A 14,155-nucleotide genomic window follows, 5' to 3' on the forward strand; every position below is an offset into this window, starting at 1 on the left:
ACCTTGCTCTGGCGCGCTGAGGCAGTTGTTGGCGCTCTTGTAGGCATCCTGGCACGTCCAATCGCCCTCGGTGACCTGCTCAGCCACTTCGCGAAGATTGACGCCGGCGGTCCTGCATCGAATCAGACGCTTGCCTTGGACCTGTCCGTCTGCGTGTGCGCGCGAAGGGTCTGCCATCAATGGCTCAGTCTGGCTGGCACCGTTGGTTAGTGTAGAGGAGGATGAATCCGCGTCGTTGTCGAAGTTGAGGTCGAAGATGCTTCCCCCTGCGAGCTCGGCGGCGTCCTTGGGCACCGCAATGGAATTGGCAAAGTGCGTCTTAACGCACGCAGGCAGGCCCTCTAGCACCTTTGTGGAAATCGAGGCCAGGTGCTCAGGCGGGATAATTGGGCTGATGCTAAAGGGAGCAAAGAGAAATGCGTCTTCTTGTCAGCTCGCGCTCTTTCTCTCTTCTACATAGTGACAAACTCACTGGATAGGGTGGGTATCACTTGTCTTGACGGCCAAGGCCTGCTGCTGCTGTGGTGCCATGGCTGAAATCGTGGCCGGTCTCTGCTCTTCTTGGACTTGCTGCAATGTTGTTGGTTCAATTTGGGCAGCGACGGCACCGGAGGTAGACACAGCGCTGGCGTTGGCGGGTTGCTGTTGATATGCCAATTCATTTCCAACGGGTTTCTCCCACTCGGCTGCGACCGTTTCGACATCATTGACTGGTCCCTTTATTTTGACAGTGTTGTTGTCGTGCAACGACGAAGATCCCGAGGGAAGAGAAGTGACTGGCGTTGCCGTCGTCGTCGTCGTCATTGTCGCCGCCGTGGCCGTTGAGAAAGGCGAAGTACCCCGCATGTGTGAGTCACCGTCGGAATCAGAAAGTAATGAGGCAACGGCGTTGCTCGATCGCCTCTTGAGTCCGCCAATCGTCGTAGATTCCGACTCGGGACTCATGGGCCCGTGGTCGCGCGACTGGCGGGATTTGGCGCGGGCGAGCTCCTGCTGCTCCTGGCGTGCTCGTGCCGCCACCTGCCGCGCGCGCTTGCGCTTCTCGACGAGCCAGTCGAGTGCCCGCCGCTCATTGTCCAGCTGTCGATCCATCGCCGCCTTGGACTGGCTCGGGCTCTGGAGCGTCATGGGCACATAGGTGAATGGACTGCCGTTGCAGCCGAACTTGAGCTGGTTGTACCGGCTCATGTGGTGCTGACTCGCCAGCGGGGCCACCTCCATCAGGCGGGACCACTCGCGGTAGCCTGCCTCGTGGCAGAAGTCGGAGATGCGCAGCGTGAGACCGTCTCGCTGGGCGAGCGTCGTCTGAGCCGGTGCCTGCCCGGGCCGCTCGTGGTGCTGAAAGACGATGGCCAGGGGAAAGGGGGGCGGAGACTCGATCTCGAGCATGTCCTGCTCAATATCTTTGGCGAGTGCGCTGACTGGCTCGCTGAGCCAGTATGGCCACTGCACTGATGGCTGCGTGAGCAGCTTAACCGACACGGGAGGTCCGGAAGATGAAGGAGGAGGAGAGGAAGAGGAGGAAGGGGGCGAGGGGAAAGAGGGCACGCCGTTGCTCGTCGCCTTGATTGCAGTCAGCCCGTTCGGCTGGGCCTGCGACTGGGCCTGCGACTGGGCCTGCTGCTGCTGCTGCTGCTGTCGATGAGCATGGACCTGCTGAGATGAGACTGTCGGCTGTGAGAGCGAGGGCGAGGCGACCAATTTGGCAGCCCTCGAAGCGGAAGACGACGGCGGCGGCGGTGGTGGTGGCGGTGACGACGATGAAGAGGACGAGGCTGCCCCTTTTGGGCTGGCAGCCGACGAAGACGAAGACGTCCTCACCAACGGGCTCGACTTGGCCCGGGGCGAGCTGTGATGGGGCTCGCTGCCGTTGGCCAACATGGCGGGAGCGGAGACAAGCGACTGCGACATGATCCCTGGCCGGGTTGTCTATCCCTCCAACGAAGCGATGCGGGTGCGGTATATTCACAATAAAGGTGGCGCTCCTTCTTTCCTTCCCTCACTTTTCCACCTCAGGTCGTAGCTGGTGTGTGGCCAAAATTATGCGAGAGACATGGTGAGAGTGAAGGCGGCTGAGAAAGAGAAAAAGAGAGAGGGAGAGAGCCACACCGCGTGAAAGAGGGGCAGCGACAGCGACACCTGTTCCGTGAGAAGAAGAAGAAGGTGCGCTGGTAGATGTGCCAGTGGGAGGTGAGGTCGCGAGATCTGGGAGGTGGCGCACACTACCTCGTAGGAATTCGCGCCGATGTGTTGTGTGGCCCCTTCTGTGCCAATCTGCAGGCAGTCCACTCACGCACCTACGTACTACTGATGCACTAGCTGCACTGTACTAAAGTAGCGAAACACCCGGCTACGACTCCACCGTTGTCTTCGGTACTTCTATTACTTCTTCTGCACTACGATTAAACAATTTCCTTGTGGGCAGGAGAGGAGAGAAATGGCCGGCGGGAACCCTGCGCTAAACCGGCCTCCTTAATTTTTGAAAATAAAATATGAAAGCCTTCTTTTTCGACCACTAGAAAGAGGGGCGCAACTCCCTACAGAAGCAGAGAGGAGAAGGGGCCGGCTAGCTCGACTGAACAGCATGGTCAACTTGCGTATTCTGCGGATTGGCCTTCTCTTGGGACGCCGTCGCTGGCTGGTGATAGGAGGGGAGGACGGGAACGCGAAAAGAAGTTTGTATAATCTTGCCTTTCACTTTCTTCCTTAGCAGCGGATCTCGGGGCGGGTCGAATTTTTGGTGCTACTTGTTTCTGCATGGTAATGACAGGTGCGCAGGGGTCATGCATTATGATAATACCATTGATTGAACCCGTCTGCCTCGCCGAACGTCTACACGCATGGCGATAGCATTGGTGAAGTGGTTGCCATACCCATCCTCTCAGAGGCAAGCAAGAGCGTGCGAACCAAGGACAGTAGTGCCAGGGCAGGCAGGGCCTAAATCGGTGGGGCCATCCATCACACGACCACAAAAGCTACAACGAACCTCCACCGGGGTCCGGCTTCAACTTTTTAGCACATGCATCTCCGGACAGATCCAGAGGTCCAAGCCACCACGAACATTCAACAACAGGGCGAGCGCACTTGTTGCCATTTCACAGTGCGACGCCTCTGACAGCGTACGCACCTCCCGCATACAAAGGGCCGGCTCCACGAGGGTAGAATTAAAAATAAATCGTGAAGAGGTCGAGGGGGAGAGTAGTAGTGTTGTGTGGGGGAAACGAAGGAGGCCGAGAGTGAGATCCACCATCGGCCACAGACGATGAAGAAGGTCTTTGGTCGGAAATCTCGCCCATCAAGCGCCTCCTCTTCGTCGTCACGCCACGACAGGCCGCCCGACCCCATGACCCAGGCGGGAAAGCCAGCAGCATCTACGATGGCGTCCTTTCACCAGTTCAACGACCTCCCGTACGAGCTTCAGACCTACATCTTCACATTCCTCCCGGCCAGGACACTGCACAAGACCATTGCGCGGACGAACAAGTACTACATGGCCATGGTCGATGCCTACACCCGTCGCAGGCTTCTGAGGCTCATCGGCGCCTCCTCGGCCGCCAAGAGCTTCAAGGACGACGACAGACCAGAGACGGTCCTTGTGGTGGGTTGCTGCTGGCTCACCAGTTGTGTCCCCGCTATTCTCTCAATCTCACCCTTTTCTTTCCTTGTTCTCCTCGCCTAGTTTGAGGCACAACGGCCCATCGACACACTCACGTCGAAGCACGTCCTCTACTTTTCCCACTTCAGCGTCACCTCGAGCATCCCCAGCCCTCTGCCACCGGGTCGAGGCACGGGCGTGGGTGACGCTGTGCCGAGCCCGGGAACATCGGCGGCCATACCTGGAGGCGCATACAGCACCCTGGTCAACTTCAGCTTTCTACCCGCCCTCCTGCCTCTCGGCGTTGCTGAGTGCGCCGACGACGTGGACGAGCTCTCATCGCGGGCTTCGTCCATGGACGTCGACTCGAGCGCAGAAGAGGGCATCGAGCTTTCTCAGCCAACGTCCCGCTTCGCACCCCATGGCGCGCCCAGCGCAACGACGGGGCCCGGCCAGGCCAGCGTGCCCATCGTGCACCGGGACGACTGGCAGAGGACTGGTGCAGAGCATCTGACGAGCTCCGTCGCTTCGCCTTCGTCGCTGGAGCCCCGCCAAGTGACGGCACTAGACTTGCCAGAAGGCGCCATGGACCAGGCAAGCCTAAGTACAACACCTCGCGCGGCAACACCGACCTTTGCGTCGTCGTCCTCAAACACGCCCGGTTCTAGTCGACGTCCCTTTACGGATGTAGCCATTCCAAACCAGTGGCGCCCGTCGAATCTCGCCCCGACTCGCTTGGTGATGGTCGACGACAGTGGCACCGCGACACCGGCAGCCGCTGCTGCTGAACGGGGCCGAGCGCAGACACCCGAAGTAGGAGCGTCTTCCTCACAGCAGCGCGCCCTCGGCATTGCAGCTGCGCGGCGGCGGGGCAGGGCCCAGGAGGGCTACGAGGGCTTCGGCCACACCGACCCACGCATTCAGGGCGGCTGGTCCGAGCCCGTCGCCTCGACGGCCGCCGCGTACGACAGCGACTACTACAACACGACGAGCGAGAGCGAAGAGGCGAGCCGGAGCGGCTCCCGGCCCCGGCCTCGTCACGCCGCAGTACTAGCCGCGGCGGCGCTGGCCAAGCGAAGAAACAGGCTGGCAAGGGCGAAGAAGCCTACCTATCGCTTCCAGCTCGATCCGCTCGACTCGTTTGAGACATGGATCTTGTCACTGACGCTCCAGCGACGCCTGGTCGATGGGCGTGCCAGCGGTGGTGGTGGTGCTGCTGGTCCTGTCGCTGGTGGCGGGCCGGCAATCTCATCCTTGTCAACAAGGCAGATGAGGTGGGAGAAGCGAGTGGCCGAAGGGCTCGATCGCGTCTTTCGAGACTGGTTCTCGACCCCTGTCCAGCCGCAGTACGATGGCATTGGAAGGGCCTATGTTCGCAACGACGAGCACGAGCAGGGGGAGAGTGCCCTGGCGAGGGCCCAGCGGATCTCGACGTTGCACTTTGGCTTCACCCCTCCCTCAGGGGCCGGCTCCGACGTCAAGGCGTCCGGCGAGGTGCTTGATATGGAAGAGGCTGGCTCCGATGACGATGATGATGGCAACAATGCCGACGAAGAGACCATTCCCGATCTCAGAACGCTGGAGTTTGACGGCCCCAGCTGCACAATGTCGATCCAGCCGCACCCCAACTCCGCCGACCGTGGCGGGACCCGCGAGGACACGGTCCACCCCGCGCTCTCGAGCATGTATTCGCACAACTACCTCTCCTCGCACTCGCTCTCGGCTCGTTACGCCTCACTGTCGAGCCGTGTCGAGCTGACGTTCCACTGCGAGAGCGTCACAATCAATGCGGCCCGGCTCCTGTCGACGCTCGAGGACGTAGAGACGGACGTGGCGATTGCGCAAGCGCGTGCAAGGAGGAATGGAGACCATGTCCTCGCCGGCCGCAGCGGGACCGACAGCAGTTCCTGGGCATATGGTAGCGGGGGCTCAAGGTACTCCTCGAGCAACTCTGCCAACGTCGTGTCGAGGTCCGACGGCGTCTCGGTCGTCGTCTTTGGAGCCGTCCGAGACTGATTCTCTCCCTTTCTCTCTCTCTGCCTTGTTGTACCATTATTGTATCATAGACGATGCTCTCTCTCTCTCTGTTGCCCTCCCACCGTCGCTAGAAAAAAAACAAGTCCGTGCGAGCGAGCGCCGAGCGGACGACGAAATAGAACTATTTTTTCTTCCGTCGAGGGAAAAAGAAGAGGCTCCTTGGTCGACGAAATTTGTGCTCTCATTTCGTTCGAGGCGAGAAAGCGCGAGAGAAAAGAAGAGAAGGGAGGAGAGAGGATGCCGCACTCGCACCACTCGCACAGCGGGCGCTTCTGTGCGCACGCGGCGCCCGACACGTCGCCCGGCTCGATGCTAGCGCGCGCCCACGCTGCCGGCTTCGACACCTACCACCTCACCGAGCACGTCCCGCGCCGCTGCGCCTCGCAGCTCTACCCCGAAGAGGCTGCTGCGGGGCTCGACCCGGCCGCACTGCAGCGCCGCTTCGAGGCCTACCTCGTCGAGGCGCGCGCATGCCAGGCCGACTGGGCCGCGCGCGGCATGAATGTCCTCGTGGGTGCCGAGACGGAGTGGATGGAGGACGAGGGCGACTGGTGGCCCTTCTTGAGCCGCGTGCTGGGCGAGGCGGCAGAGGGCGGGGCATCGGATGCGAAGGTAGCGGCGGCGAGCTCAAGCTCAAGCTCAAGCTCAAGCTCAAGGACGAGGTCAAAGGTCGATTTTGTCGTGGGGAGCTTGCACCATGTGCACGACGTGCCCATCGACTTTGACACGGCCACCTTTGACAAGGCTCTAGAGAGGTACTACCAGGGTGAAGCAGGGCCGGAACAACGTCGCAAGGCGCACCTCGCCCTTGCTACTGACTACCTCGAGGCGCAGTACCGCATGCTCGTCGCGGTGCGACCCGAGGTTATCGGCCACTTTGACCTCTTCAGGCTGTTCGATGCCGAGCTTAGCCTCTCGGAGTCCGTTGGCGATGGCAGTGGCAGTGGTAGCAGCAGCATCAGCAGCAGCGAGGAGGAGAACAAGGCGGTGCGAGTGGTCCGAGAGCTGGCCTGGCGCAACATCTGCTTCGCGGCGAGCTACGGCGCGCTGTTTGAGATCAACGCCGCGAGCGTGCGCAAGGGCTGGAAGTCGCCGTACCCAGGCGAGGAGATCCTTGACGTGAGTCTGGCAGAGTCAGCTTCCACGCTCCCCGTTGCACTTGTCGCTGAGGTCACTGACTCAGGACGTTTGGAACAACGAACAGATGATCTTGCAGGCCAAGGGCCGCGTCTGCCTCTCGGACGACGCGCATGCACACCAGCAGGTCGGACTCAACTACCACGTCGCCAGGGACTATCTCTGCCGAAAGGGCGTCGACGCCGTCTGGGTCCTGGAGCGAGACGGGACAGTGGCCGACGAAGGGTCTGACGAGGAGAAAGATCGACGGAACAGAGAGCTCTCGAGCACGCCGGGTCAGAATGCGCCGACTCGCTTCCGCAGAGGGGCCAGGTCCCGGAGAGTGTCAGATTGGAGCACGAAGACATCCTTCTGGAGCAACTATCCTCCTCAACAATCGCAGATACAGCCGCAATGACAGTCATCTTAGAGTTTGATGATTTCCTTTGATTTGTGATTGCAGAGTGTAGAAAAGGAGAAGTGCGACGAGGTCCAAGCGAACTAGCTACTTGTTGGGGATGCTGATGCCAGCCAAGACGCTTGGAAGCTCCTTTTGTCCCTCGTTGTAGAGATAGAGGACCGAGCCGATCGAGACGAGAATGAGGACGACGGTGCTAGATGCGAGGAGCACAAATGGCTTGGAAATGTCCTGCTTCTGGCATGCAGCGCCAGCCTGTTGGGGAGAGAAGACCAAAGTCAGATTTTTGATCAGCGAATGGCAGAAGAAAGCATGACTCACCCATTCCACTGTCTTGCCCGACTTCGATCTCGTCGTCTCACACTGGCATCGGTAGCAAGGCTTCCCACCCTTGAGAGACTTCTTGGGCTTGCCGTGTCCTGTGCAGTTTTGCGTTGCCTTGTTCAGGTCCTCCTCTTTGCTAAAGCACTTGCCCACGTAATCTGACTCCTTCGGTGCCTTTCCCTTGCTGCCCTTCTTGTTGGTCTCGAGCTGGTCCCAGATGCTCGCATCGCGCCTCTTTTGGAATGGCGTTCGGCCTGGTCCGGTCCGGAAAGGAGCCAAGAGGTCGGAGCGCGGCTGCAGCATCGACTTTTCGTCCTCGTCGTCGGAGACCGCAACGATAGCGAGAGTCTGCGATGAGGAGGAGGCCAGCTTGTCCATCTTCATGGCCGCAGCTGCGAGCACGTCCTTGAGCGCCTTTTTGGCTTCCTTGTACTCCACGCTCTCTTGCCCGTAGGTGCTCCGGATCTCGGCGAGGCCGTCAAAGCGGAGGGCTTGGAACGATGGCTGCTGCTCCCGCACCTTGTCATCGTCAAAAGAGTCGAAGAATGCGACCAAGTTCACCATGCTCTGGCGGAATGCCGTTGAAGCCTACGCATTTAGAGCAATTGAGTGAGCAAGGGCCATATTCGGACTTCCCAATCCCAAAAAGCCACTCAGCCACTCACCTTGCCTGTCAAGTCCATGACGTCCAGGCTCTTCTTCCAACCCGCGCTGTCGGTCTTCTCGAGAGGCACAGACATGGCGGATCCACCCACGAGCATCTCGGTTGCATCTTCCAAGATGCTCTGCGCCTCTTCGACCGCGGCCAAGAAGAAGCCGCCGAAAGCGGAGCCGAGCGAGGGAATTGCCTCATGAAGGCGCTCGCCGTACGAGTGAATCAGGGCCTCGAAAGAGGCGGTAGAAGGTGGCGAGTCAATCTTGTGTGTGTTTCGAAACGAAAGCGGAATGACATCTGAAGAAAGTAGAGCGTCAGTCGAGAGCATAGACCAGACTTATCTGAAGTGAGGTGCAGCTCACCTTGCAATTCTCCTTCCTCAACGCCCTTGAGGAGCACCACGGTCCTTTGTCGATTGTCCTCGAACAGGTCTTTGACGCTCTCCTTGCCCAGCTTTGCTGTCTGTGGTACCCACTCCCATGCTTCCTTGTCGCCCGCAGCGGCGCCCAGGTATTCGCCAGGCACATCGAGGTGGTACGCGAGGACCCGGTTGGCTTGCGAAGGCGAGACCTTTGCCGGCTTGCTCACGCCCTCGTTGCAAGGGTGAAGAAAGAGAGATGCAGAAGACGAGGTGGCAGCCAGCGCCAGAGGCAGAACGCTGGCCAAAGCGACGAGCAGCCAGCTAGGCAGCCTCGTCATGGTCATCAATCTCGTCTTCGTCGTCGTTTCGTCGTCGTCTTAGCCAGGTGTGTTGCATTCAGGAGAGCTCCAACCGCGCATCGCTTTGACCACGTGTAAATTTCCGTCACTACCGGTACACGATGACCGATTTCACCATCTCGCACTGCTCTTCATTTCTCTCGGCTCAGCGACATTATATTATTACGTTTGAATCTGCACCACCCTTCAACAGAAAGCAAGCATTCAGCGGGCCACAGCCGCTTCTCTTTGTCTTCAGTCTTAACTTGCAGGTCATTTCACACTGCAAAGCGATCGCCAGCCGACGGTTCTTGGAGACCAAGGGGTCGACTGGCGGCGGGCTGTCGATTGCAGAAGCCGATGCACAAAATCTGGCTACCCATCAGTTTGGCCACACAACGTGCTCGAAATAGCGTTTCACTTATGAGAGGCTGCATGTGCGTCCTTACTGATCCAAGCTGTCGAATACAAAAACCTCAAGTTCGAATAAGAGATCATTTGCTTTAGTGGGGTCCTCGTCGCGCGTCGACAATTTGACCCCTCCTTTGATTCATTCCCTTTAGGACACCGGACCGTACGACGTCAAACCACATCACTCTCCCTACCTGCTCCTCTCCCTTCTTTTCTCTTCTCTTCTTCGCTTTCCCCCTCAGAACCAGACGGCGTGCTCGGATATTCAAGACTTTCGCAGAGAGAGAGGAGGAGTTGAACCACACGCTCATTTTCACAGCAGGCTGCTCGGTGAGGATCTCGCTGGACGGGGCCCTTTCTATCCCTTCGTCCACCAGCAAAGAAAAGACGACAAAGACTCAGGAGAAAGAGAGGCGGCGGAGCCTTCACTGAGCCATGGCGCCTTCGAGGAACGCGACATTTGCAAAGTCATTTGTGCGCAAGCCGAATCGAGGAGGAGGCCAAGATGCTTCAATACCGATCCAGAGCGAGGCGCCGCCGCCGCTTCGACAGCCGACCAAGATTGCACGCGCAAAGACTTTGACGAGACCAGAGCGAGGCCAGCCCCAGGTACCACTCATCAACCCAGAAGGAACGGGAGTCGGGGGGAATGTCAGCCGACGAGGACGCGCGACATGGCGCATCTTTAGCAAATGCATCACTTGCTGGGCGCCTGGGCCATGTCTCAAGACCTGCGGCGGGCTCAAAGACAAGGGCAGCCAACAGGCATGGAGGGAAAAGTAAGCAATGGAGAGGGAAAGAAGCTGGATGGAGCAAAGCTGACTGTAGTCAACCCCGCAGAGTGGCTCTTGTGTTCATTGCCCTGCTTCTCGGTGGTTTCGTCGGCTTCGTCACCATGGGCCTCAACAAGGCTTTGTGCTCACCGTCACAGCAGGCCTTGCCCAACCAGCTGCAGAGAGTGGGTAAGGGCTCGACCTCTTCGGTTGGAATCAACGGACTCGAATACAATGCGACAAGTGCGCTCTTCCCCGACGCTGACGAGGTTGGCTACAATATGTACACCCGGTCTGGCAAGGAGAACGGGTACGACATCACTCCACTGTTCAAGCGCGATGCTGCCACCTTCTTCCCAGCATGCACCGGCCAGACCGGCCTCTACGCGACATCTGATCTTTGCAAGCAGCAAGGGAATCTGCCCTCGTGTCCCATGGGCACCCTCGACGAGACCACATTGCAGAAAGCAAAGCTTGTGAAGACCGACTTGAAAGTCGGCTATGCCTGGGACGACCTGGGATCAGGTGCCTTCTCAAACATCATTGTAAGCTGCCCGCTGCTTCTCCGCTGGAGAACCTTATGTCAGCTGACACTTGCTATGTAAGGTCATCAACGGCAATGTGCTCAACATGCAGCCGTACATCAACGCCAATCCCACGCCGGTCACAAATGACGAGGTCGACACTGCCATACGCAAGACGCTGAACCTCGATATCGTAGGAGGACGGGATGCCACCCGGCAATTCTACACAAGCACTACGCTCAAAGCGGCAGTCCCTTGCCTCGAGCAGAGATATTTTGCCGGCCACATCGACAAGGTAACTCCCGGCTGCTTCATCTCAGACCTCTTCCTTTACATTTCCCTCGTCATCATCTTGGGTCTCGTCTTCATTCGCTTCTTCATGGCCATCTGGTTCAGCTGGTTCATGAGTTGGCGCATGGCCGCACCTCCGAAGAATCTCGACTACGGCACGGGTCGAGTCGCTTTCAGTCAGCTGCCTGCGGGTGCCATGTCGACGATCGACCAGCCCGGCGCAGCGCCCTGGGCGAACAAGGAAAGGCCACCGCCGCCCTCTGCACCCCGTCAGAGGCTTTCGCCAGGCTCTCATAGCGCCGGCACGACGAGGGTAGTCATTGGAAACGAACCATACGTCGTGTGCCTTGTGACCTGCTACAGCGAGGGAGAAGAGGGCATATCGACGACGCTCACGTCACTGGCTGAGACCGACTATCCAGACTCAAGGAAGTTACTTTTCGTTGTGGCCGACGGCATGGTTACTGGGTCAGGAGAATCGCTCTCAACACCCGACATCTGCGTGGGCCTGCTTGATGCGGATGAGCGCTTCGGCACGCCGATGCCGATGAGCTTCATCAGTGTAGCTCAGGGCAGCAAGCAGCATAATATGGCCATGGTCTATGCGGGACACTACACGAAAGGAAAGGGACATCGAACGCCGATGATCATCGTCGTGAAGTGCGGAACGCCTCAAGAGGCAAAGGACGGCAAGCCAGGCAACAGAGGCAAGCGAGATGGACAGATGATCCTGATGAACTTCCTTCAACGGTGCACCTACAACGACCGCATGACGCCCCTCGACTTTGACCTCTTTCGAAAGTTCCACGCTCTGATGGGCGTCACACCCGACTTTTTCGAGCTCTGCATGATGGTATGTCTTCCCTGTCTCTCCTGATAAATTCGCTCGAATGCCACTGGCTGACCAAATCTTCATATAGGTCGATGCCGACACAAAAGTGTATCCCAAGAGCATGCGGACGCTGTGCAACGCAATGATGCGGGATCATATGGTCATGGGCGCATGCGGCGAAACGCGAATCGCCAACAAGAGGTCGTCCTGGGTCACGGCTATCCAGGTATACGAATATTTCATTTCGCATCACATGGTCAAGGCTTTCGAGTCGGTCTTTGGAGGCGTCACCTGTCTTCCCGGCTGTTTCTCGATGTATCGTATCAAGGCTAGAAAGCCAAACGACGACGACTGGGTTCCTGTCATCGTCAAGCCGGAGGTGACGCGCGAGTACAGCCAGAGTGTCGTTACTACGCTTCACCAAAAGAACCTCCTCCTGTTGGGCGAGGACCGGTTTCTGACGACCCTCCTCCTCCGGACATTCCCGAACCGCAAGATGATTTTCGTTCCTCAGGCACGGTGCCGAACAGAGGTACCTCACACATTCAAGATGCTTCTTTCGCAGCGCCGGCGTTGGATCAACTCAACCGTGCACAATCTCATGGAGCTGGTTCTTGTACGTGACCTCTGTGGCACATTCTGCTTTTCGATGCAGTTTGTTGTCTTCATGGATCTTATCGGAACCGCGGTGCTGCCCGTCGCCATCTGCCTCACCTATACCCTGATCGCCTCGTACATCATCAACCCACCACACGGCTTCACCCAGGCCATTCCTCTGATGCTTCTCGTCGCCGTCATTGGTCTGCCTGCGGTGCTCATCCTTTTGGCGACGCGAAAGGTCGTCTACACCATGTGGATGCTCATCTACCTCATCTTCCTGCCCGTCTGGAACTTCATCCTGCCGGTCTACTCCTTTTGGCACTTTGACGACTTCTCATGGGGAGAGACGCGGAAAGTCGAGGGAGAGACGAAGGGAGACGCACACGGAGACTCTGCTGGCGTTTTTGCTGCTGCCAGCGTGCCGCTCCGACGTTGGGAGGACTGGGAAAGATCAAGATTGAAGCGTCAGGCCCGGGAGGAGAAACGCCGACGCGAGATGGAGAAGCAATTTGGCGGCGGCTTCTACAACGACATTGACAGTCAGGGTCAGCATCTACACCCAGCGCCCGCACTTCCCAACCACATCAAGGGAAGGCGAGGAAGCGACTCATTCAGCGATGTGGCGAGTAGCGAAGGCGGCGACGAAGATGTGTGGGGCCACCACATCGGCGCTTTCAACGAAGAGGCCCCGCCCCCGCTCAAGATCCAACGTCATAGTGTGTGGATTGATGGGCAAGAAGTGGTCGTGGAGCAAGACGACATGGAGAAGATCCTCAATCAAGGATGGAACGACGACAACGATGGCATGAATCGGTCGGGTCCCCCACTTCGGCCTAGTGCTTCTCTTGCACGTCGCAATGACCGTCAGGCATTTACGCCTGCCGTACCCCGCATCCCTGACCATTATTCCCATCGACCTCCCCCGCCTCAACAACCGCGCCCGCCAAACTTGCAACAACAGTACAGCAATCACAGCCCCTACCAAAACAACAACCAGGCGCTGAGCCCCTTCAGAGGTCCACTAAGCCCAGGCGTGCTGGTGGATCGGACGCCAAGCCCTGCGTACGGTGAGGACGTGATCCTGCTGAGGGGTGGTGGCGGACCTGGTTCGCCTTTTGACTCTGGCTTCTTCAACGATGGTTCCTCGCATTCAAGCTTGAGCCTGGACCGCGAACGAGGAGCATCGACAGCCATCGGTGCAGCGCAATCGCAGAGTCACGCCCGCAACCGAAGCTCGGGCACCCACAACTTCTCAGGAAATGGCGGACCACACCGTGTTTTCTAATCATTTCTCTCGCACACACTTCCTTGACTCTCCATCTTTCAGCACGCATCTACCATCAAAACAACCACACAGACACTGGCTCACACGTTCCCTACACACCAATCTGTATGATAAGTCGTCTCTCTCTCTCTTTTCCCCGTCATTTGGGTGCTTCTAGTCCTTGTCTCTCTTTGGGATCTCCGCTCTTTGTCAAGTCTTCATCCCTATCTCGTCGATTCCACCTTCATCCTCCTGCGCACCTCGTGTTATTTACCCAACTCACCCCTCCCCCGCCCCATCGGTCTGCTCCTGTCTTAAGGGAGCACTGTTCTTTGACATCCTATCCCTCGGTTCAATGTGGAAACACAGTATTTCTCCGGGTTTGGCTCTTGTTCGTCATCATTGCAAATGTCTAACCACGGGTAAGAGACACTCAAGCGACGAGGACCTTGCGTCGCCCTTGCGCCCAACTAGGCATGCAAATAATTGTCGAAGGACGCATTTAGGCAAGAAAAGGGGAATCGCGCGCCTTTGTTTCTTCAAGAGAGACGAGAGCTGACAGTGGGAGAAAGGAGGAACAGCGAAGGAACAATGTTTGGCATAGAGTAGATGCAAG

At 58.1% G+C, this 14,155-nt stretch overlaps 5 protein-coding genes across 5 annotated transcripts; 3 read left to right on the forward strand and 2 right to left on the reverse strand.

Annotated features, from left to right (window-relative positions):
- Positions 1-453: 453 nt before the first annotated feature.
- Positions 454-2,255, reverse strand: FA10DRAFT_263762 (hypothetical protein). Its single transcript, XM_025520360.1, has one exon. The coding sequence runs from the start codon at positions 1,909-1,911 to the stop codon at positions 469-471; it is 1,443 nt and encodes a 480-aa protein (XP_025380253.1). The 5' UTR covers positions 1,912-2,255; the 3' UTR covers positions 454-468.
- Positions 2,256-3,262: 1,007 nt separating this feature from the next.
- Positions 3,263-5,611, forward strand: FA10DRAFT_282726 (hypothetical protein; the record flags this gene model as incomplete). Its single annotated transcript, XM_025523791.1, has 2 exons — positions 3,263-3,598; positions 3,680-5,611. The coding sequence occupies 2 exons, from the start codon at positions 3,263-3,265 to the stop codon at positions 5,609-5,611; spliced, it is 2,268 nt and encodes a 755-aa protein (XP_025380254.1).
- Positions 5,612-5,803: 192 nt separating this feature from the next.
- FA10DRAFT_263764 (histidinol phosphate phosphatase H) lies at positions 5,804-7,171 on the forward strand. Its single transcript, XM_025520361.1, has 2 exons — positions 5,804-6,751; positions 6,837-7,171. Exons 1-2 carry the CDS (start codon positions 5,870-5,872, stop codon positions 7,164-7,166), a joined length of 1,212 nt encoding a protein of 403 aa, XP_025380255.1. The 5' UTR covers positions 5,804-5,869; the 3' UTR covers positions 7,167-7,171.
- Positions 7,168-8,869, reverse strand: FA10DRAFT_298493 (hypothetical protein). Its single transcript, XM_025524605.1, has 4 exons — positions 8,508-8,869; positions 8,156-8,442; positions 7,488-8,078; positions 7,168-7,421 (listed from the first exon to the last, which is right to left on the reverse strand). Exons 1-4 carry the CDS (start codon positions 8,848-8,850, stop codon positions 7,254-7,256), a joined length of 1,389 nt encoding a protein of 462 aa, XP_025380256.1. The 5' UTR covers positions 8,851-8,869; the 3' UTR covers positions 7,168-7,253.
- A 491-nt stretch (positions 8,870-9,360) lies between these two features.
- FA10DRAFT_247139 (hypothetical protein) lies at positions 9,361-13,921 on the forward strand. The gene is made up of 4 exons (XM_025519441.1): positions 9,361-10,034; positions 10,096-10,573; positions 10,635-11,696; positions 11,764-13,921. The coding sequence occupies exons 1-4, from the start codon at positions 9,691-9,693 to the stop codon at positions 13,558-13,560; spliced, it is 3,681 nt and encodes a 1,226-aa protein (XP_025380257.1). The 5' UTR covers positions 9,361-9,690; the 3' UTR covers positions 13,561-13,921.
- Positions 13,922-14,155: the final 234 nt, after the last annotated feature.

This window comes from Acaromyces ingoldii (assembly GCF_003144295.1).
Source record: "Acaromyces ingoldii strain MCA 4198 unplaced genomic scaffold FA10scaffold_1, whole genome shotgun sequence".
Taxonomy (NCBI): Eukaryota; Fungi; Basidiomycota; class Exobasidiomycetes; order Exobasidiales; family Cryptobasidiaceae; genus Acaromyces; species Acaromyces ingoldii.

Coding starts and splice junctions, on each gene's coding strand:
- FA10DRAFT_247139 (XM_025519441.1), top strand. CDS start 9,691: ATGGCGCCTTCGAGGAACGCGACATTTGCAAAGTCATTTGTGCGCAAG. Junction 10,035..10,095: donor CAACAGGCATGGAGGGAAAA/GTAAGCAATGGA, acceptor TCAACCCCGCAG/AGTGGCTCTTGTGTTCATTG. Junction 10,574..10,634: donor GTGCCTTCTCAAACATCATT/GTAAGCTGCCCG, acceptor TTGCTATGTAAG/GTCATCAACGGCAATGTGCT.
- FA10DRAFT_298493 (XM_025524605.1), bottom strand. CDS start 8,850: ATGACCATGACGAGGCTGCCTAGCTGGCTGCTCGTCGCTTTGGCCAGC. Junction 8,443..8,507: donor TGAGGAAGGAGAATTGCAAG/GTGAGCTGCACC, acceptor TACTTTCTTCAG/ATGTCATTCCGCTTTCGTTT. Junction 7,422..7,487: donor CGGGCAAGACAGTGGAATGG/GTGAGTCATGCT, acceptor TCTCCCCAACAG/GCTGGCGCTGCATGCCAGAA.
- FA10DRAFT_263764 (XM_025520361.1), top strand. CDS start 5,870: ATGCCGCACTCGCACCACTCGCACAGCGGGCGCTTCTGTGCGCACGCG. Junction 6,752..6,836: donor CAGGCGAGGAGATCCTTGAC/GTGAGTCTGGCA, acceptor AACAACGAACAG/ATGATCTTGCAGGCCAAGGG.
- FA10DRAFT_263762 (XM_025520360.1), bottom strand. CDS start 1,911: ATGTCGCAGTCGCTTGTCTCCGCTCCCGCCATGTTGGCCAACGGCAGC.